The 22,235-nt window shown below is 42.5% G+C and overlaps 1 protein-coding gene across 23 annotated transcripts in view; it reads left to right on the top strand.

Moving 5' to 3' along the window:
* FOXP1 (forkhead box P1) overlaps positions 1-22,235 on the top strand; it is an 875,723-nt gene that overhangs the window by 769,512 nt on the left and 83,976 nt on the right. For 13 of the 23 annotated variants that reach the window (XM_086938895.1, XM_086938894.1, XM_086938892.1 and 10 more), the window contains 2 exons: positions 7,850-7,894; positions 10,486-10,590. In XM_086938895.1, the coding sequence (XP_086795021.1) occupies positions 7,850-7,894; positions 10,486-10,590 (150 nt within the window). The remainder of the gene's footprint in view (positions 1-7,849; positions 7,895-10,485; positions 10,591-22,235) is intronic. The other 10 variants (XM_086938901.1, XM_086938902.1, XM_086938897.1 and 7 more) reach the window with 1 other exon arrangement.

Here is a 22,235-nt window from a genome sequence, read left to right as displayed (position 1 = left end):
ATTAGAAAGGTAGGAGGAGAACCATTTAACAACGTTGCCAGTAAATCAATTATGTATCCAATTTCAGAAAGCAATTTTAGTGGTAGTGTGAACAACTAGCGTGTTCTTTCTTCTATGATGAGTTTTATGTAGATGATTTTGTGACTGACATTTTCACTTTTACTAAGGGAAACTGTTTGGTATGAGCTTATGAGCAGGTTGTGTAGTAGACATTGTGAAAGCTTTAAACATTAACATAACGTATTTGTAAAGCACATGTTCAAACGTATGCATCTTGATGCTGAATAACTTGTTCATGTTTACCCAATCAATGGTACCCATTTTATCGACTTCAGATGGATGAAAGGCTGAGTGGACCCACCAAGATTTGAAACCGTGACCATGAGGTCAAAGACAGGCCGCTGTAGTGGATGCATTAGTCCACTGAGCCACCAGACCCGGTTGTTGTACTGGCAAAAGTGAGCTGTGGTATTTCACTTCAGATGCACATTAGCCCTTTCTTAACCCACATTCTCCCATGTGGTGTTTCAAAACTGATCTGGCCTCATGTCCAAGTGATTGGCTCTCAGCTTGACAGCTCTCCAATGGAAAGCCATTTTTACCTTGTAGTGTTTAATATGAAGGCTTCACTTTGTGCATTCTGTCATTGAAATTAATATAATAAGTACAGATTTTAATGTTGCCATGCGTTGTTGGTACTTCTATCACTGCCCGTAACTTAGGTAACGCACCAAGACAAACCTTAATCAAAGGTTTGATTAAAAATAAGCAAATAAAAAATAAAAATTGGGAGCTGCAATGGAAAGAAATCATTGCTCTAATACCAAGTCCTGAGTAGGGTGACGTGGCAAGAGTTGTGCAGGCTGGCAGCGCTGAAAACATGCCCCACCATGCAAAAATGAGCATGGTCTACAAGGTATTGTTCATTGATACAGCAGCTCTATAGTTCAGGAGCTGATGCATCGCTTCACAGCCTTCTGAGATAAATGAAAGGAGTAACATCGAGTTTGGTGTTAACAAAACCTGTTATCCGCAGTTAAAGACCAATCCCTTCATAGTGTGTGCCAATTAGTAACCTTGGCCTTATTGATTGAGGCTCAAGACAAATCACCCACAATTCCGTCTGCCTCTTGTATTAACGTTTATATAGGCATTCAAGAGTGGGCTTTGGGGAGATGTGAATTGCGCTGGCATCATTTCACGTTAAACTGTTATGCCACTGCACTGGGCCAGGGACAGACTGATTTGCATATAGCCAGGTTCTGAGCTGGGATGGGGCAGTGAGATAAATAACGGTGATGGATCAAGCCCTGATCTTTTGACTGGGTAAGAGTGGTCTGCTCAATTCAGACACTCTGTTCATCACCACCCCCTTTTGTAAATCGATTTTGGCCACTATAGGTGTGGCAGGGTATACTCAGACATGAGTCCCTTTCTCACTGCTCCATCAGGATTCAAGCAAGCCGGGCCGAAGAGGCTGAAATGCCAGAAACCGGTCCCCGGTAGCTTGTCTCCTTTCTGGTAAAGAATTGGCTTGGTAGTTTAGTCTGCCCTGTTCCCATGATGCACTGGGCCAGGGACAGACTGATTTGCATATAGCCAGGTTCTGAGCTGGGATGGGGCAGTGAGATAAATAACGGTGATGGATCAAGCCCTGATCTTTTGACTGGGTAAGAGTGGTCTGCTCAATTCAGACACTCTGTTCATCACCACCCCCTTTTGTAAATCGATTTTGGCCACTATAGGTGTGGCAGGGTATACTCAGACATGAGTCCCTTTCTCACTGCTCCATCAGGATTCAAGCAAGCCGGGCCGAAGAGGCTGAAATGCCAGAAACCGGTCCCCGGTAGCTTGTCTCCTTTCTGGTAAAGAATTGGCTTGGTAGTTTAGTCTGCCCTGTTCCCATGATGCACTGGGCCAGGGACAGACTGATTTGCATATAGCCAGGTTCTGAGCTGGGATGGGGCAGTGAGATAAATAACGGTGATGGATCAAGCCCTGATCTTTTGACTGGGTAAGAGTGGTCTGCTCAATTCAGACACTCTGTTCATCACCACCCCCTTTTGTAAATCGATTTTGGCCACTATAGGTGTGGCAGGGTATACTCAGACATGAGTCCCTTTCTCACTGCTCCATCAGGATTCAAGCAAGCCGGGCCGAAGAGGCTGAAATGCCAGAAACCGGTCCCCGGTAGCTTGTCTCCTTTCTGGTAAAGAATTGGCTTGGTAGTTTAGTCTGCCCTGTTCCCATGATGCACTGGGCCAGGGACAGACTGATTTGCATATAGCCAGGTTCTGAGCTGGGATGGGGCAGTGAGATAAATAACGGTGATGGATCAAGCCCTGATCTTTTGACTGGGTAAGAGTGGTCTGCTCAATTCAGACACTCTGTTCATCACCACCCCCTTTTGTAAATCGATTTTGGCCACTATAGGTGTGGCAGGGTATACTCAGACATGAGTCCCTTTCTCACTGCTCCATCAGGATTCAAGCAAGCCGGGCCGAAGAGGCTGAAATGCCAGAAACCGGTCCCCGGTAGCTTGTCTCCTTTCTGGTAAAGAATTGGCTTGGTAGTTTAGTCTGCCCTGTTCCCATGATGCACTGGGCCAGGGACAGACTGATTTGCATATAGCCAGGTTCTGAGCTGGGATGGGGCAGTGAGATAAATAACGGTGATGGATCAAGCCCTGATCTTTTGACTGGGTAAGAGTGGTCTGCTCAATTCAGACACTCTGTTCATCACCACCCCCTTTTGTAAATCGACTGCACGTTATTTACTAGCCATTTGAGGTAAAAATCTACAGCTTACACACAGGAACAACAGAACGCAAGCCGTTGTTCACGGTGCTTTTATTTATTTTTTGCCTATTTATTCGCGCAAAATGCATCTTGGCTTCAAAAAAGTTGACACAAGTGTGTGTTTCGGTGTAAAATATACCTCGAAATGACTGATTAGCATTTCGCGTACTTTTGCCGGAATTTCACGTAGTAAGGTGAATATCTTACACCACTAGTAAAGAGCAGTCCCTTAGGTAAAAAATTCAAGAAATTAAAGGTCGCATGGGGGTTTCTACTCTAGTAGTTTACATTCTGCCTTGTCACGCTTTTCTTTGCCCCTTATTTTTGCATTCACGTATTCATTCGTAAGCCTACAAAAGAGCAGTCGGACAACAAACTGTTAACATCTTCATGGAAATCTTCTCCAGGACTGTGTTCTCCAGCGCCACCCGTTTCCCAACAGTTTTATTCCTACATGGCAAAAGTTAGATATTGAACTTTCTGAGTTAAAGGTTGATATGCAGGGTCTAGTGGCTCAGTGGACTAATGAGTCCACTATAGGAGACTGTGTTTGAACTCACGGTCACAGGTTCAAATCCCTGCAGCCTTTCATCCTTCTAAGGTCGATAAAATGAGTACCTTTGAGTTGGGCAACAATAAACATCTGTTATTCAGCACCAAGATTCCCTTCTGGGTGAACGAGCGCTTTACAGATAAACATGTTACGTTATTTGTTCAATTCATTTTTTGTATATCTCCCATATACATGCACTGCTCTGATGTACATTATGTAAGCAATTAGGCAATTTAGACGAATACAAAGGTTCCTTATATAAGGATTCTTGGTTTTCTGTGTTTCACTGGGTTGTTTAAGGCAATACATATCATGAAACATATTCCTATTAAAATACTTGCAGTCCGCGATGGCGAATTATTATTTGTTTCCAAGTCAGCCTGAGCGAAGATTATTTTTCTTGTGGGGATTATTTTGGCCCTAACTAATAGATCCGCTGGTCAGAAAAATATCTGAACTACAGTTTTCTCCTTGTGTGAACACTTGAAAAAATACCATGAAGGGCCCTTAAATGTCATTTTGTCTGCGGAGCACGGTTTCCGCAGCACAGGTGGTGCTAATGTAGGACAGTCCCCCAGGCACTTGTCGCCGAGAGTTGTACAGCTTGTTCAGTGTCTGCATCCATATGGCAGTCTGTTCCATTCATAGAAATTCATCGTAGCAGTTGCCTGTGGTGCTGTGGTCAATGTAGTGTAAACAGAAGATCTTAATTCTCAGCACCCTACATCAAACAGCTTGCTTTATGGGAGATGCAGGTTCTCGAGCCGGCTAGTACTCATCCTTCAGCAAATGGCAGAGCAGCCTTGCTTGTGTCCTTTTGTTTTTATCTTTAGTATGATGTGCAGGTACAAAACCTAAATATATGGATTTTTTTGGGTTTCTATGGGTTGCTGACTTTTAGGGAATCTCAACCGGATTGAGAAGGGCACACAGAGATTGCAACATCTTTTCCAACAGTCACACACCAGTGCACATTCTGTAGACCAAATTATGGCAAAAAGTGCATTAGCAAATTAAATTTTTATTTTGTTTAGTTTTCCAACTGAAGAATCCCCATAATATGAAGATGTTCACTAACCTTTACATATACCGTTTGTAGGCATACATTTCTGTGTGCTTTGAGAATAGTAACGACTATGCAAAAAGCTTGACCGTAGCCTCAAAGGGCTTGATGTAGAGTTTGGCGGAGTGGAAGCACCCCAATAAATTGTCAGTGCTTCTCCTCCCTCATTTACCCCCTAACTCCCTCCAAACCAAACTTCTATTCCCTGATCTGCTTAGAGTCTGTGAAGCAGAAGGACTGCATTGGGGGATCCTCCACTGGCACTGCCAGAGTAAACTTGTGATCTGGGCACTTTTTTAGTTGGAGAGAAAAAACTCCCAAAGGTAGAGTTTTTTTTTTTTTAATGCTTCAGCATGCGGGGTGTTTCCTCCCTGTCTGTATAAACCATCAGGGATGGCTGCCATCACTGACAGTTTACACAGGCAGGGAGAAAACACCCTGCATCCTGGAGCTTTTTTTTTTTAAACTCACTTTGGGAGGTTTTTTTTCTCTCTAAGCAAAAAGGTTTACTAAGCAGGTGCTTGTAAAATGCTGTCTGCTCTGCAGGCCTAGTGCTGGGAAGGCACGAGAGGTTCTTTAAATGGACTAGAGTGGCAGAGGCCTACGCCTCCTCCCGCCTTGTAGATCAGTGGACCATCCATCATGATCTTTTGACTTGGTGGTTGTTCTAAGCATTGTAAAGGGCCTTCTTATTACACTCCTGTATCCCACGCCCTGCCTCTCACGGCGCAGTGAGACAATTGTAATATTGGCAGAAGGAAACCAATAGTTAAATGGGAGCATCGGCCTGGTTTATCATAATATTGCATAATAAACTGAGCATGTTTACTTTAAAGGTTATTGCATAACAGTAATATATACAGCCACTGAAACCCTGCTGTGTAAAAGTAGGAAGTCTGGGGCACAGCTATTATCGACGATGAAACAATATTGCATGGGTGTAAACGTGGTTCTCTCGAGTTTCCTTTGCTCCTGGGTTACAGGAGTCTGACCCGGGTGACCCCTGGCTCTCCTCGTGCTCAGCAGGTAGATGCATGCAATATTACACTCTGCACAGGTTCACATTGTCATTCGGGTGTGAATCCTCACAATGCACTGTGACCTCAGACTTCATGTATACAAAAGAGATGCCATATAATTAATTAATCAGCCCTACAGATTCTGTTTTCAGAGGCAGCTAGGGCCAGATGTAGCAATGCTTTTTGCGTTCGCAAACGGGCCGATTCACAGAATTGACCCGTATGCGAATGCAAACATGTGTTTTGCAATGTATTAAACTCTTGGCATTCGCAACCTGGATAATCGCAATTTTTTGCGATTACCTAATTGCGAATGCAGTTAGGAAATCACAATTTGCGATTCCCAAAATGTAATTCATGTAGCAATCTCAAATTGCGAATTTGCATTTAGGAATCACAAATTACCATAACTTCAAGTTGGTATTAATTTGCAAATACCTAAAAAAATGCACATCTTTCCATTTTTTTTAAGTGCCATGTGGCGCACACACATGCCCTGGGTGCATGTATGTGCACTACATCTGCATACTTACCTTTTTTGGGTGTGCATCAGGGTGGCCTTTTGGCCCCTTTGCACCCTTCAAATTGCATGCGCAATTTACGAGTACAGCAAATTGCGAGTACAATCCTATTCATTCCTGTGGGCTTATAGGCCGGTAGGAATGAATGGGAAGGCGTTCCTTAATAGCGAATCACAATTTGCGATTCGCTACTAAGGAATATCTAAGACTTGCAATCTTAGTTGCGAAACCTATATACATTGCATTTTCCGAGTCCATAATAATCTGATGAAATTAAACGAAGAGAAGACAGAGGTTGTCTTTCTTGGCAAACACAAGCACCTTTGGGGGCCCCAACACTGGCCACTGGAAATGGGCACTCTTCCTCAACCGGTAACCCAAGTTCGTAATCTGGGGTTTATTATTGATAACAACCTCTTAATGCGGCAACAGGCGGTTAGCGTTGCCTCCACCTGCTTTTCCATTCTAAGATGATTGCGGAAGATCATCCGGATGCTTCCAGACCCCACTAAAAGAACGGTAGTCCAGGCACTTGTCACCTCTCGCCTGGACTACGGGAACGTTCTGTATTTGGGTGGAAGTCAGGAGGTGCTGAAAAAACTCCAGGTGGTCCAGAATTCCTCAGCCCAAGGAGATCATCCATCTCTCCCTTCCTGCGGGATTTACACTGGCTCCGCATTGAGTCGCATTAAATTCAAAACCCTGTGCCTTGTCTTTAAAATCAAACCAGGGTCTGCTCCATCTTATCTTCTGGAGATTGTCCATCCTTATGTCCCTTCCCGGTCCTTACGTTCAGCCACCCAAGGCAATTTTGTAACACCTAGTTGTAGACTATCCAGAATGGGTGGTCGTTCCTTTGCATTTCTCGGCCCCAGCTTATGGAATTCTCTTCCCTGTTCTATAAAACAGGAATCGTTCTATCTTAAGTTTCAGCGAGAACTTAAGACCTGGCTTATCTCTCTGTGATTAGCTATCCGTTTATTCAGTTACAGTAGTTGACTTACCTGCGCCGGGAAACATTGTCTAGGGTAGCTGTGCGCGTTATAAATTTAATTAGTAATAATAATAATAATAATAATATTCTGTAAAATGTGTTATTAGGGACTTGCAAAATACAATGTTGATACATATGGCCCATAGTCTAAGTTGCTGGGTGCCTTATGTTTGGATTTGAAGCCATACCAGTGCCTACCCTCAGCGTTCTATATTTTAATGTGTTAAAACTGCTGCACGCCCAATTTACAGTACAGCACTGTGCTTTTTTTTCTTATACAAAGCTTTCCGTTTTTTGAGTCGTGACACACGCTCTCTGACTTTCTTGTACGTGCCAGCTCCGACTTTGTGTGACTTTTTTTTCATGTTCAGTAAACAGAAACCAGCAGATGCCATAGCAACGGCTGCACCAAAAAGGGAAAGTGTTTACATTACTTTCAGTTACAGAATATCCTAATAAAGAAGTATGCATGCCCGTGGTTTGTCATTTCTTCCGGTGGGGATCTTAAAAAAGGTTTTGGTGCTGGCTTACACAGCTCAGAGAATGAAGATATGCTGGCCCTTGGGCGTTAGAAATGTTTGGGGAATAGAAAAAAAACAAGACAATGTTGTGATTTCACATGATTTAGTTAAACGTGGTTGTGCCCTTCAGTTGAAGCACTCAGCATGGGGTAATATGATGGAGATTAATTTCTGCGTGGACAGGTATCAGAGCAGCTTGGCACACTACACACTGCATGCTGTGTGGAGGCGCCATCTGCTGCCATTTTTATTGTTTTCTCCACTGAGGTTCAAAGCGCTATTTTAGTTCATATCAAGTCCTAGAAATTCTGTTGTTTATTTTTTAACAACCTGTTCAACCAAGTACTTTCAAAGCAATAGGGGTTTCTTTTTGTCTTTAGATCAGTTTTCTTCTCTCAGATGCAGCCCTGTTGGAAAATGTGCAGGTATGCCTCTGCGAGTTTTGCATTAATCTCTTTGAAATGTTTACCCCAAAATAAATGATGTGATGTGATGGAAAATTGTGTGTCGCAGGATAATGTTGGAAGGAAGGTGCTCGGACAGAAAAGTTGCCGTTTTGCAAGAAAGCACCTGAATTCGAGAGTGCATAAAATGATCCATGTGTTCTAATGTTTTATTGCTTGTTCATTTTATGACTTGTGGCACATGACAGAATCTGCCTGCTCACAGCACCCTGTTGGTTTTGCACAGCGCAGTGTTGTTCTAAAACCAGGTGTTTGTTCTGCACCCGTTGAACCAATTGGATGCAAGGAAAGGGACTAAAAGGGGCCAAAGGCCGATTTCTTTGAAACTGATGAAGTTTGAATCTGCTGTGCTTCTAAATGTTCTCAGCAGCAAATACAATGATAGTGTGATGCAGGGGACAGTGGACCTCTACCTCAGCAGTTGGTTTTCCAACCCCCCAGCACAAAAAGTGGCCCATGGCAAAAAGGGCGTTTGGGCAACCGGCAGAGGCCCAGGGAGCCGTTGTCAGCACCACCAGATGTTGGCACCACAAACGCGCTTATGGAGACCTATTAAAATGGGCATCTTCCACTTGAAAATGGTTACCACTTGCTCTTAGTAGCTAGTAAAATTGGAATACTTTCCTGGAGCTGGAGGTGGGGGCTACACCCTTTGCTGCACCCTTCCACTTGTATTGTGTTTTGGGGACTCCCAGTGACAAAAGGCATGTGTAGTTTCAGAAGCTGGTGCAGTGTAGTGCCTGTGTGAAATATAAAGTTTATATGCACACTCCTCAATCTAGTGGCCTTGCCCTGGTGGACTGTGGTGGTTCCTTTATTACAGCTTTGAGACTTTGCCTTCCTGTCGATGCTTTTTAGCTCGAGCCTGGGCAGCACGTGTGCTGCTCTGCAAGGCATGCTGTATTAAGGTATGGACGTGACGCTCCGCCCACTCTCCGCCTAGTTTTTTCATTGGCTTGTGTTATTGTCCATTGTAAACTGTGGCTTTTCATTAGTCAATAGCCGTAGTAGTTCCTCCTAGTACCACCTTTTCATTTTGTAACCTACCATGAGGACATCCCCTCTTACATGTGTTTGAGAAAATAGCACTCGGAGGTTGTCATTTAAGCCTACCAAAGAATTTTGTCCTGCCTGATCTTGCCGGCAAGAAAAGGCAGGACACGCTCTCTCCTAACGCATTTGCAATGCAAAGGTCTGACATTTGCGAGAGTTCAAGCTATTGGCATTGTAAATGACAATGCCCTTTATTGATTTGTTTTTTAAAAAACACATAAAAAAAGGCATTGTCATTTACAATGCCAATAGCTCAAACTCTCGTAAATGCAAGATCTATTGCATTTCAAATGCTCGTTTAAATGTGGCCTCAGATGACAAGACGTTGCCATTAAACATATTAACATATTATTAGTAATCCCACACTGGTGCATTACTGCTCCACTGAGTGGGAGGAGTGGGAAAGGGTATGGAGAAAAGCATTTAGTTGATCAAATGCCGCAGTCGTAAGACAGAGAAATACTAACTACAACTTAATAGACCTTCATCCGCCTAGTCGTCTAGATTGATCTTCGCATAAAATATCTCGATTTGAACATAATTAAGGAAAAAACAAACGAATACCTGTTTTCAGGACAATTAGGAATCGTCTACCAAATAGTGAAAAGGTTTCCATGCATAAGAGGTATAAAAAGGCCTGCTCCTGTAAGCCATGGTGCACCAGTGCACCCCACAGATACCATTTCCCTGAATACTTTGTAGCTGGGATGAAAGCTCGTTAGACGGAGATCACAAGTGGTTAACCCCTTCGATCCCAGGCAGTTGTGGCTTATCTCCAGGTTCTGTGGCTTGGAGGCGTGGTAATACGAGCTTGGCTTCCACCAGAGTCACTGCTCTTGCTGCTTGGGCACAGCAGCTGGTGGCTGTGGTCATGCTGTAATGGGATCGGAGCATGGTTTGTTGGTATAAGGAACTGCTGGGACTCTAGAAAGGAGTCTTACAGTTCAGACACTCAGAGTATTAGTTAGATGCATAAGCCTGGGTCTCTGTCACTGGGTGGTATTACTCTAGCACAGAATACTACAGTGGTACCTTTCAAGCAGTGGGCACTACTTTCTGGTCAAGAATGGAGTTTAATGACACACGCAACGTTAAAAGAGGGGATTTTCGAAGATGTATTGAAAATATTTTACTTTGTTTGGAAAGTAGCCTTATTGTATGATAAAAGAAAATAGAATGATTTTGGTAATTTTATTTAACACAATGTTATTGTAGTAAACAGCCATGTAAGTTTAACTTGTTTTACTAGAAGACCATGTCTTTATATACAATACCTCATTCACAGTTTTCCACTTGTTAACGTTATAAAACCAGGTGTTTCCAAACTATATTGCTGTAAAGAAAATAGGATTGTGTTTCTCTGCATTGCAGATTGACCTGTTTCAGTGTGATATTTTTATTTTTAATATTTTTTTTTATACTCTTCCCACTGCACAATTGTCGAAGTACTCAAACTAACAGGTATTTAGAACCTTGATTGTTTTCTTTTTCTCACCCAGTATGTCCCATGAGGAGCACACGCACAGTCATCCACTGTATGGGCATGGTGTTTGCAAATGGCCAGGTTGTGAAGTAATATGCGACGATTTCCAGTCATTTTTAAAGTAGGTACACATTTTTATTTACTTTGTTTTTGTGTTAAAAGAACACCCGAAATCTGTTACCCTTAAAGCCTGCAGAATTATAGGCGATGGCATCACTGTGCCACATGGATCAGTAAAATTACGTCAGTTTTGTGACATGACTTAAAAGTGAGGTCTTGTGTATAGAGAGACCAGTTCAGTAGAGTCCCCTTTATAATTGTACATGTTTGTTTCCCTTTTACGGTCGCATTTTTTGTTTTTTTGTGTTGGTTCTTGTGAATTGGGATCAGTTGTTACCTGTCAGCGGTCTAAAGTATTGCTGACCTGATTCTCGAGTTTGTTTGGTTGCAAGATGCTGCATGAAATACAACAGATTTCCATATGCAAAAGAGAATTGTGATTCTCTCTTCTGTATGAATGAATGAGTTGGTGATTGTGAAGGGTAGGAAATGGTTATCGTAATGGAAATGCATGTGGACTCCCACAACGCTAGAACTTTCAGTGTTTATAGTTGTTTTGCATGGTATTTCCAACCCAAGAAACGCATTTAAATGTGCTTCCTGCAAAAGGTATGAGTAAATGTGTCCACAGCATGTGTATGACAATACCCCATATTGCATGGGAATGTAGAAGAAGGGGAAAATAGTATTTATTTAGAAAAAAGAACAGAATGCACCCTGCTCTCCTATTCAGTCAGATAGTCCAATAGCAAACCGTCTTCATGGGGTAGGCACGGGTAAATACCCTTGTGTCTGGAACTTAGGCTTACAAATTAAGCTACACATATGAGTCCCTAGCATTATTTTTTCCTTTATCAAACCTTATATTTTCTGGTTTCACAACCTCAATCTAGCAGCTCTTACTGCCCGTATGCATCTTTGAAATAACCTTGTATGATAGAGATTTTTGGAACTCTCTTGAGAATGGGTTGACTTTCCCTAGAAACTACTCATATCCACCTTTAATAGAAGCTACCTCTTAGTTTCTTGTCTGCCAGTGAAAAGATTTGGTACATCTCCATAGGCTCAGCTCTTTGTCCAATCGCCTCTCTTTAGTCGTTCCTGGGATAATTACGTCTTCTGTGTCACTTTTTCCACGTACACTACTGAGGAAGTCCGCTCTAGTCGTTAGAACTGAAAGTATCTACGTTTACCCTGAATACCTCATTTTGTTAGAACCGTCATCAGTAGACAGACATGTCATTTATTATTCATATATATTTACATTAGTACTGGGACACTTTAGCCATGGGGATGGGACTATTAGTTGTGTGATAAAGTAGCCAAAGTTTTTCGTCTAGGGTCTGTGTCATGTTTTCCTCACAGGTGGAAAGTTACTCCTAATTGGTGCAAAACTACTTCTGTCCAGACACACATTTATGTCTGTTGCTGTTCATGGTGTAGTTGTTGAAATAGTGGTCCTTGGCTACTTGTGGCGATGGGCCTGTCCTTCTTTGTATCTCACAAACTCAAACCTAACAAGCTTACATTACTTGTGGTTAAGGCACAGCGTCTACTCTTACTCCTCTTTATTAAGGTATTTTTAGGAAAGTGGATGTGTTTTTTAACATTACATTGTATGTTCCATCTCATATTCATTTAGTGTAATAGAATGTCACAGGCATGCAATCAACTACAGGATAGAGTAAAAAAGTTGCAATGAAAATTGAAATCGGTCATGACTGCTTCATAGTTGTACCTTAAGATCTTGATGTTTCCAAGAATTTTGGGGACTTTTGCATCATTGCTTACTGTACATTAGGTCTTTCACAGAAAACACTTGAATGTCTTGATATAATTTGCCATCTTGTTGTTTCTCCGTTTATCTCACCCCACATTTTAACCTGAATCATTAAGAAAGTGTCTTGTCTGTTGAAGACTGGAGCAATTGCGTCTCTGTTCTTAGTGTACTCTTGACATTAAGAATGTCCTCCCCATAGTTTATCTAGAGATTGACCTGTTGTCTCTCACTATGGAAAAGTCTATTCACACAGCCTCTGACTATCTTAGCATTGCTTGTAAAGTAATATATTCCTCAACACCCTTTAAATCATGTATCTGGAGTAAAACTTAATTTTGCTTATAAGAGATTTTGTTCCCTGTAGTCCAGGCTTTTGTTGTAATTCTCACTTAAGAATTCTCTGTTGATGGAAACGATCTACTAGGGCACTCCTTTAGATACCCACATTTCTAACGTATAGATATGTACAATTCCTTTTAATCAGTGATGGCCAAAGTAGGGAGAGCATCATAGGCCGATTTTTACACCAGAAGTACTTTTACAGTTGAAACTGGTGGAGTGATTCAGTAGCATATGCCTTCTTATCAGCATGTTACTTTTATCTGCGTCTTATAATAAGAAGCTTATTAAACACCAAATGTTGCTTCTACTAATTTTAATTCACCAATATTACATGGAAGTATACATATTAATTGCCCTGCAGCAAGTCATCTTTTTTTCAGGGTTTCTTTGAGATTATGCTATATGTCATGAATACCCTATTTAGCCAATTGACAGGCAACTGCAACATGGTTTGCCGTTTATGTTAGAAATACATCTTAATTTGACTTCTGCCAAATGGGTTAGTGAGATAAATATTCAATATCTCTTCTACCTGAATTTGTGTAAATTTCCCATTTTCAGATGTTACACTTCACTTTTTTTTAACCTTCTGGAGCGTTTATCTAAGCAGAAAATAATGGAAAATATATATTCTAAAATATTTCCGACTAATCAAAAGTTTTAAATTAAATTAAAAAGCAGCTTCTTAGCAGTTTGATTAGGGTGTGCACTTTAAAATGCTCTGCCTGGTCTACAGCTCTTATTATAGACTTCAGAGCTGCTTTACTAATGCTGTGGTAGTAGCTCCTTCAGCTGTCAGACCCTAACCTAGCCATGGGACTTTGAGGAAAGCACTCACGACTTTTGTTTTCGGGTCGGACTTTGATGAGCTGCCCCTGTTTTGCTGGAATTATTGGGGGTGTGCTCTCTGGTTGTCCATTAGCCCCAAGTGACCAGTGAGTGATGTGTTTTTACAAATAAAAATATCAAATCATTCAGCCATTATTAAACTCCCATATTGTCGATCAGGGCCTTCCCATAGATCTCAGCTGTTTGTAAGTTGTGCATTATCTGCTGTTTGGAGGTTGCTTGCGTTTACAGGCGACCCCATACCACACTATACAGGTGTCTGTTATCCTTAAGGGAGGAGAGGGTGCAGTGGATTTCTATAGACTGTTGAGACTTAATCTGTTTGCCTCTATTTACGGTTGCAGTTCCTACTGGTTTACGATCAGTCAAATCGAGAATCTCTGAGTGAGGAATCTTTCCCTGTTCGAGCATCGGCACTGCTGTCCTTTTAAGTGGTGAATTCTTGGAATGACATAGTAGTGACTGTTTCTCAGTTTCCTATAGTGCTTGCTGTAAATTAGATGGCACCCTTCGTATCTTAACAAACTTGATTCAGAGGAGTCTACCAGTTAAACCATAAACCCAGGGTGATTGTGATTTAGCCCCCTTAACATGGTGCTTTTTAAATGCTGCTAAAGAACCATGATGTCCAGCAGCAGGAAACAGGCTTTACTATAGAAGGGGAAAAAAGCCCATTTAATAATAAAAAATAGTAGGTATGGAATTGTTTAAGCACACATCACCAGGAGCACCTGGTTAAATACCTGGAAAAGTTTTTAACCCCTTCCATGCTGGTGACGGAACAGCTCCGTCACCAGTCTCGGTTGCGCTGTGCTGGTGACGGAGCTGTTCCGTCACGGCCCGCTCGGTGCGCCTGCGCGGCACTGATTTTGTGCCTGCGCGGCGCGTTCTATTGAGCGGGCGGAGCCGTGATGGAACCGCTCTGTCACAAGCACAGCGCGCCCGAGGCTCGTGATGGAGCGGTCCGGTCACGAGCATGGGAGCGCCGCCCGGCCCCTCTTCCCCCCCAAGCGCTGCGGAGGAATTGCCGCCGCAGCAAAGAGGTTAAATGAGCTATAAGGATAAGTCTGTGTGATGGTGTAGCGTAAGGTTAATTTTGTGATCATAACGTGATCCTAGCTAACAAGTAGGACTGTTTATTTTCTAATAACCCACTAAAATCATAAAGAAAATCTGATTAATATATTTACCTAAAAAGGAGACAATAATCGATCCTTTAACACAAGTTTAAAAAAAATGTGGCAAAGCATATTCTAATTTACTTACATTTTCTAATAAGGAGTAGCTAAAATATGAAGAAGCACCATGCTTATCTTATTACTGATCTTGTGATATTCTTAATTTAATGACCTCGGTGCTAAAAAAAGAAAAAGTAGGTGTACAATGAAGCTGTACGCATTTGGATCCATAGTGTTTTTTAGGACCTCAGTCCAAGAATACAATACTTGATGGTCATTGAGCAAGAAAACTTGTTGATGGCCCATGTTGCAAAAGGCACAAATTATATTTCTCAACAGTGGCGTTAAGACTTTAGCTCTGCTGGTCTCTGAGCAATTTTCAGCATTTGATCCATCACAAGAGCACGTGGCATTCAGTAACAGACTGCCTTGTCTCTCGCTCAATCACACACTCACACTTACACACTCTCTAGCTCTGTAGTATCTTGATTTCATAGGAGGTTTTTGGCTCTGAGTGGAAGGGTTATACTTCTTGCATTGTTTGTTAGCGTTAATGCATTCAGAGACCGCTTGAAAACAGCCCTTGTTTCATAAATATTCCATCTGTCACCTTAAAAGGTTTCTTGAATATTCCTTCCTCCCCTCGGTTCTGCTGCGTCCTGGAGAGGCAGGATTCAGACTCCTGCTTTGCTAACTCTGCCTTACTTGGCAGTTCAAGAAACATCTGATCGTTAGACTAATCCAAGAATATTGCTTAAAATGTTAAGGGATAACCCCATGCCCTTGTTAAGCCAGGTGTTTACAGGAAAAGATGAATACTGACTGCTTGGATAAAAGCTTGATATGCCAAATCCACATCCCAAAGTGACTATTTGATGGGTTTGCATGAGAAAATGGCTTTCCTTGTTTTGTTCTCAATGCTGGATGACTGCTTGATATTGTAGCAAACCATTGGTTCCTTTCATATATTGATATATTGTGGTGATTGAAGCTGAGGAAGTGCCCATTAATTTGTGAACTGAGACATAGAAAAAAGGTGGGTTGCCAGAGACCACAGTTTTCTAAGTGGGAAAGGACTAGATTTCATGTCTTCCAGTGCCAATGCTGATATCTAAACAATAGATTGTAATAACTGCAAATATGCATATATGCTTATATTACCTACTGGTGATCACTAGTAGGTTTTTATAGTTAGGATCGAGTTTCCACCATAGGAAATGCATTTTTTGACGCCTCGATCTTTGGTGCCGGCTGACGAATATTAAAAAAAAATCCCAACAAATTTGATGCTTACTTCAGCAGCTATCTGGAAAGTTTTGGTGTGATCTGTGAAACAGTGGCCGAGAAACAGTTTGATTCCCAAAACGTATTTTCTTCTTGTTAATTCCCATAGGGTTTTCGAAGAGGACTACAGCCCAAACCACTTAATGGAATTATACCAAATTTGACACGTAGTTAGAGCTTGGTCCTGAGTAGTGTCTGTGGACAGCTTGTTGTAAATCTGTTCAGTGGTTTTAGAGATATTAACTGAAATCCGTATTTTTATATTTGTGGGACAGATCCTCTGTGGATCCGACGGTCCCCTGCTAAAACCTGATTGGCTGCCAACACTTCAAACAGGAAGTGTTGGCAGCCATCTTGGGACTCTGCTTCAGCCGTCCCACAAAAAATGCTTAAAATAAAGAAACTGGACAGGGTAGTTATACACTGACCTCCTAGGTATGGTGGTGGGGGCCCGCTGTGGATTGAAAACATTGTTTTTTGCAATTTTGAAGTGATTTTGTGGTTTGATGCGCAAATTGCAGCATAATTGACGAAAAAAGCGGGGTCTCCTGTGCATGTTTTTAATCAACCTTCAGGGAGGGTCAAGTCCCTGGGGCATGCAGGCATTGAAAAAAGGAAAGGCGCAAAGCGCATGGGGCCCACTTTCCTTGGGTCTTATTAGCCCAGGGGACAACCACCTCCGTTGGGTCTTTATTTGATAAAAGGAGAAATGTCTTGCGGACCTCCCTTTGGGGGGAGGGGGGGTGTCTAATGCCTTGGGGACCACCACCTCCTTTGGGCAGAAAACAGAAAAATTTGAGGGGGGCCTCACAGGCCCTCCTAGTCCCGAAGACCACCACCTCTCCAGGGTCTATGAAATAAATAGAAGTGGGAGCCATGCATCCCAGGGTCGGCCTGTGCAGATTAAAGTTGGGGGCCACGCGGCCCCCCTCCTCGAGCCAATAATGGCCCTGGGGACAGCCCCCCCTGGGCCGGTTCTTGCTATGTCCCGCCCCCGAGACATAGCTGTTTGCTCTGACTTGGCAGGAGCATTGACAGCTTCCGCCACGTCAGTGCAAACACTCTGCTCTCAGCAAGCAAGAGCTGTGAAACTGCTCTCGCTTGCTGAAAGCATATTTTTCATCTGTTTGTCTGCCTGCTGTCAAGTGGGCAGGGAAACAGATGAAAGGGTCAATCTCACAGATCGGGATCTGCATGTTTAGCAGCTCCCTGTCTGTGAGAGCAATATACGGTCCTGGGGAGGGGGGGGGTGAGTAGAAAGAGGCAGATAAAGGTCAGAAAGGGGCAGAATTAAGGTCAGAAATGAGTAGAAAGAGGCAAAATAAAGGTCTGCAGTGAGCAGAAAGAAGCAGAATAAAAGTCAAAAAGAGGCAAAATAAAGTTGAAAAACAGCAGAAAGAGGCAAAATAAAGGTCAAAAATTAACAGAAAGAGGCAAAATAAATGTCAGAAATGAGTAGCAAAAGGCAGAATAAGGGTCGTAAATGAGCAGAAAGAGGCAGAATAAAACACCATACACAGAGCCACTGAGATGCACATTACTCACAGACCTAATCAGATATTTATGCATCCTCTCAGAGACCCAGTCAGACACTTGCACACCCACTCACAGACTCCTACACTCACTGACTTACTCTGATACTCACTCACCCATCACAGACATTCAAAGATGCTCATGCATCTACTCTCACACCCAGAGACTGATGCACCAACTCACAGACCTGCTCAGACACTCATGCACACACTGACAGACCCACTCAGACACTTGCGCATTCAGTCACAGACCCACTTAGACACACAGGCACACACTCACAGATCCACATAGACACTCATTCACCCACTTACACTGCCATGTATACACCCATACAGTCACAAACACACCCACACACAGACCCATACAGCCACTCGCACACCAATAAAACCATTCACACATCCAAAGACCCACCCAGCCATTCGCACACCTACTTGCAAAGGTTAGAGATTACAGTTAGGAAATAAACATTTTAGAAAACAATTGAAATGTATTGAATAAACTTGAGGTTACAGGGACATTATAGCTAGGAAATAGAATTTTAAAAACTGTAGAAATGTACAGAAAAAAATTAAAGGTTACATGGACGTTACAGTTGCGCTCAGATTTCACTCATTCAAAACTAGTGAAATTCAGCAGTTATAGTTACCTGAGCTAACTATAACTTATGCCTCACAATGCACTGCTTATGACCTCACATATTACATCACTCATGACCTGTTCTGTGACATTACTGATGACATCTCAAATGACATCACTGATGACATCTCAAATGACATCACTGATGACATCCTTCACGGAACTACTCACATCCCCATAGAACCTCTCATACACCCACTCAACACGTCACTTTACTACTTAACAGACCCCTACCAGTACTCGCACAGCCAAACACTCAAGCATAGAGCCCCTCACATAACCACTCTCATACTGCCACTCACACACCCACTACCTCACCCATACTGCCACTAATGCACCCACCCACTTACTCACACATCCATCCATACAGACATGCATACATTGACGCACCCTCTCATATACCGTTATAGCCACTCACACATCCAGTCATATATCATTATAACCATTCACCCACTCACTCATCCGGAAACTGACAGAGCCACTCACTCCCCTGTACAGGTACTGTCACCCACACACTCACCAATACAGTCACTCACCAATACAGCTACTGACACACCCACTCACATACCCATACAATCACTGACAGAGCCACTCACTCACCAATACAGCCACTCACCCTCCCATACAGCCACTCACCCACCCACAGAACCACTTGCATACCTAATCACGTGTCCATACAACCACTTACACACCCACTCACTGACACAGCCACTCACACAGACATTCACTCTCCAAAACAGCCACTCGCACCTACTCACCTATATGCATACTCAAACAGCTGCTCACTCACCAATACAGCCACTCAAACGCCACTTCCTGGCCCATACAGCTTCTCAAGTCACCCATACAGCCACTCCTTCTCCAAAACAGCCACTCACTCACCCATACAACTACTCACACGCCCACTAACACGTCCATACAGCCACTCATACACCCATACAAGCCATTCAGGCATCCATTCACACACTGATAGTCAGACAGCCACTCAGTTGAGTTATGTTAGAAATAGTATGACTAATTACTAGTACAGAGCAAGTAGTAATTTAACGTATGCTGTAACTTTGTATACATATCTTTAAGTCTCAGAAACATTTACAAAACAGTGTCACAGGATGATGTCATCAGTGATGTCAGTGACCCAGTCATGAGTGATTTAATATATGAAGTCATAAGCAGTGGATTGCAGGGGTGTAACAAATGTGCATATATATATATTCATGATAATTTCCAAGTGGTAATATCATTCTGATAGTGGTACTCATTTTGTGAATCAGACAAGGATGAAAGGCTGAATCCGCTTTACCAGAATGTGAAATTGTGGCCTTCAGGTTATGTATGCATCCTTCTCAGTAAATGGGTCTTGATAGGAGCGCTAGAAAGTCAACTTCTCTACAGCAACAACATAGTTTTTTAATAAAAGAACTCTGCGTTAGATGGTCTCAGGTGGGTGAGAAAGAAATATCTCCTCCAAACTCATTCAATCACTCTCTCCTTTGCTGGGCTTTTTTAGTTAGAGTATTAAGTGTGTGCTTTTGCAGTGGTAGCTTTGTGTACAGTAGAGCCATGGCCAGACATATTACAAACTTCTCCCATATAGGGCCTGAACACTCCCCAGATAGAAATGCTAAAATACAAAGATATTCCCTCCATACTCCCTTTATTCTGCAGATTAAATAACTGAGATATTGAAGCCACCTATAGACCCATTGCGATATATCTAAGAATGTGTGCCAGTTCCCCGTTGTCACAGTCACTCCTAGACTCAGGACAGACACCAGGGAACCTGAACTTTGTTTCACCCAGCTGAAGTGACCTCACGCACTTTTGACCCTTCTGTCCTACGTCCACCCCATAACATTGCAAGCTTCACCTTTGCTGTGCCCTTGAACCCACAACAACTAACTGATTGTGGCTGGAGGGCTTGGGAAAGGTCATGTAGTGAAAACCCGAAAAAACAAGGGTATTCGGATCCTCCCACTGCCTTCTTGGCGCTAGATTCCAGGGGTCACAGGGGCACTGCCGGACATTCCAGTGGGCATGACGCCCTGACATCATGGCCGGGAGTGTCTCCTCGTGGAAGCAGGGGTTGCCTCCAGAGCAGCGCCGCCCGAGCAGAGTTTAGGGCGAGTCGTACCTGCTTCCCGTGCTTTCAGACGGGCTCCCCCTGCCACTGCGGCTGTCAGTTTGGCAGTTTAAGCTAAATCCAATCCGCAGATACGTTTTAAATTATAGATTGGCATCGCAGTACAAGTGCAACTTCTGTTAAAGGGCGTTCTTCTGAAGTCTGAGGCACAACCGAGCTGCGGGCTCTGAATTGTGGTATTTTAATAACCACTGTACTCTTACACCTCTGCTCTTTATATAAAATCACAACCTTTAATTTTAAAGCAAGTGTAATAACTTGCAAAAAGAAACAACTGTCGCTGTTTCCCCTACCCCTCCGAATTACTTTTTCCGAAATTTGGTACAGTTTATGTGCAGGAGACTGACTGCTAAGTGCAGCCGGTAATGTTTTCACAAGTGTTTTTATCATGGTAACATCTTGTTTACTTTAGTTGCCTGCCTAAAACTACTTGGAACATGTTAAGAAAACATTTCGAGAAAGCTTCTACAAAGAGCCTTTTGTTTAGCAGCAACTGTGAGGCTGCACAGCTCACAAAGGTGTTAACTTTCAACCCCTTAAGCACTTCCACATGAAATTCCAGCAACTATGTTTGTGGTTTTGGAAAAACAAAGTGCATGTTAAAAGGAACCAGGTATATGCTAATACATGTTGAAGTAGGCCGGAAATCATAAATTGTTTCAAACACATTAATTGCTATCATTTGCATGTCAAAATGTTCTGTGGAAAAAATGTCTGCACTCCAGAGCTCTGGCGGGTTCGAGCCACGGTGGTAGCTAGGGTAAATAACACCTTGTGTACGTTTCTCTTTGTTTTTACGTCTGTCACGGAGTTCTGTGAAAAGAAATCCACGCGCCGAGGCGCTTCATGCTGTTCGTCAAGTGGGAATGGCACGCGGGCACTGGTGCTCTAAAACGCAGCAATGTTCCGCGATGAAAGAGCGACTGAATGCGGGTTTTCCGAGCCGAAGTTCAAATCTGGAAGCTGCCTTTTATTATTTTATGGCACTTCTTATTTAAACTTCCCGACGCCGCTCAGAAGTTCAAGGCTTCTCGCGCCGCTGTTTGCTGGAGAGGTCAGTGTCTTAAATACCACAGTGCCCTCTGGTGACCTAGCGTGGAGAAAGTATGAGGGAATGTCTGACTTGACCCAGCGGTAACCTCCAAGCTGTCGTTCGACTACTAGTCTCAGCCTTTTTGTGTCTTAGAAGATGTATGGCTTCGTTTTTTTGTAAGCATGTGGAGAGTGTCTTTTTGGAAGAGTTTGTGTGTTTTGTTACTTTTGGCGTGTGGATGTTTTATACCATCAAGGACCTTTTGCATGTTTCATTTTTTTAAAACCTAGTTGAGTGTATTTTTTAAGGCTGTCTAAGTGTTCTGTAAAGATGTATTTTACAACTTTGTCAAAAGCGTTAGCTTTCAAATGGGAGTTTTTTCCCCCCCCCAGTTTTTATGGCTTTTCTATACGTGTTTTCTTAAGAGTTTTGAGCATTTACATTTTAAGCGATCAGATTGTATATTGTTTTAAGAGTATTGTATGCACATGTTACCACAAAGGGCGTTGGACATTTGTTCTTATAAGGATATGTGTACATTTTTGTGTAAGAGGTCTATTAGTGGGTGTGTGGACATTTGATGGTTGTGTGTATTTTAGTTTCCCGTCTCTGTGTCCATTCTGTTATGTATATGGCTATTCCACGAATGCTGGCACAGTATGACTTCTTATGTGAATTTAGAGTTCTTCTTTTAAAGGACGCTCACCTTTGTTTCACACATTTATTGACAGGGCTGGCCATATTACAGCACTGTCTAAATGCAAAAAATTATTGCTGGCAATAGTGTCACAAAAGTCTGAGACAGCTATTTTCCTTTCAATAAAAGTAGTTAAAAACCTTTTAGAAAATCCATAATTTTGATTGCTGGTACTTCATAAATGTATAACTGGTACTTTTTAGCTGTCTCTTTAGGAAAAAATGAGTTTTA

Source organism: Lissotriton vulgaris, chromosome 9 (assembly GCF_964263255.1).
Source record: "Lissotriton vulgaris chromosome 9, aLisVul1.2, whole genome shotgun sequence".
NCBI classification, from domain to species: domain Eukaryota; kingdom Metazoa; phylum Chordata; class Amphibia; order Caudata; family Salamandridae; genus Lissotriton; species Lissotriton vulgaris.
Note: the sequence above shows the minus strand (reverse complement) of the source record. Positions and strands in the feature narration are given on the sequence as shown.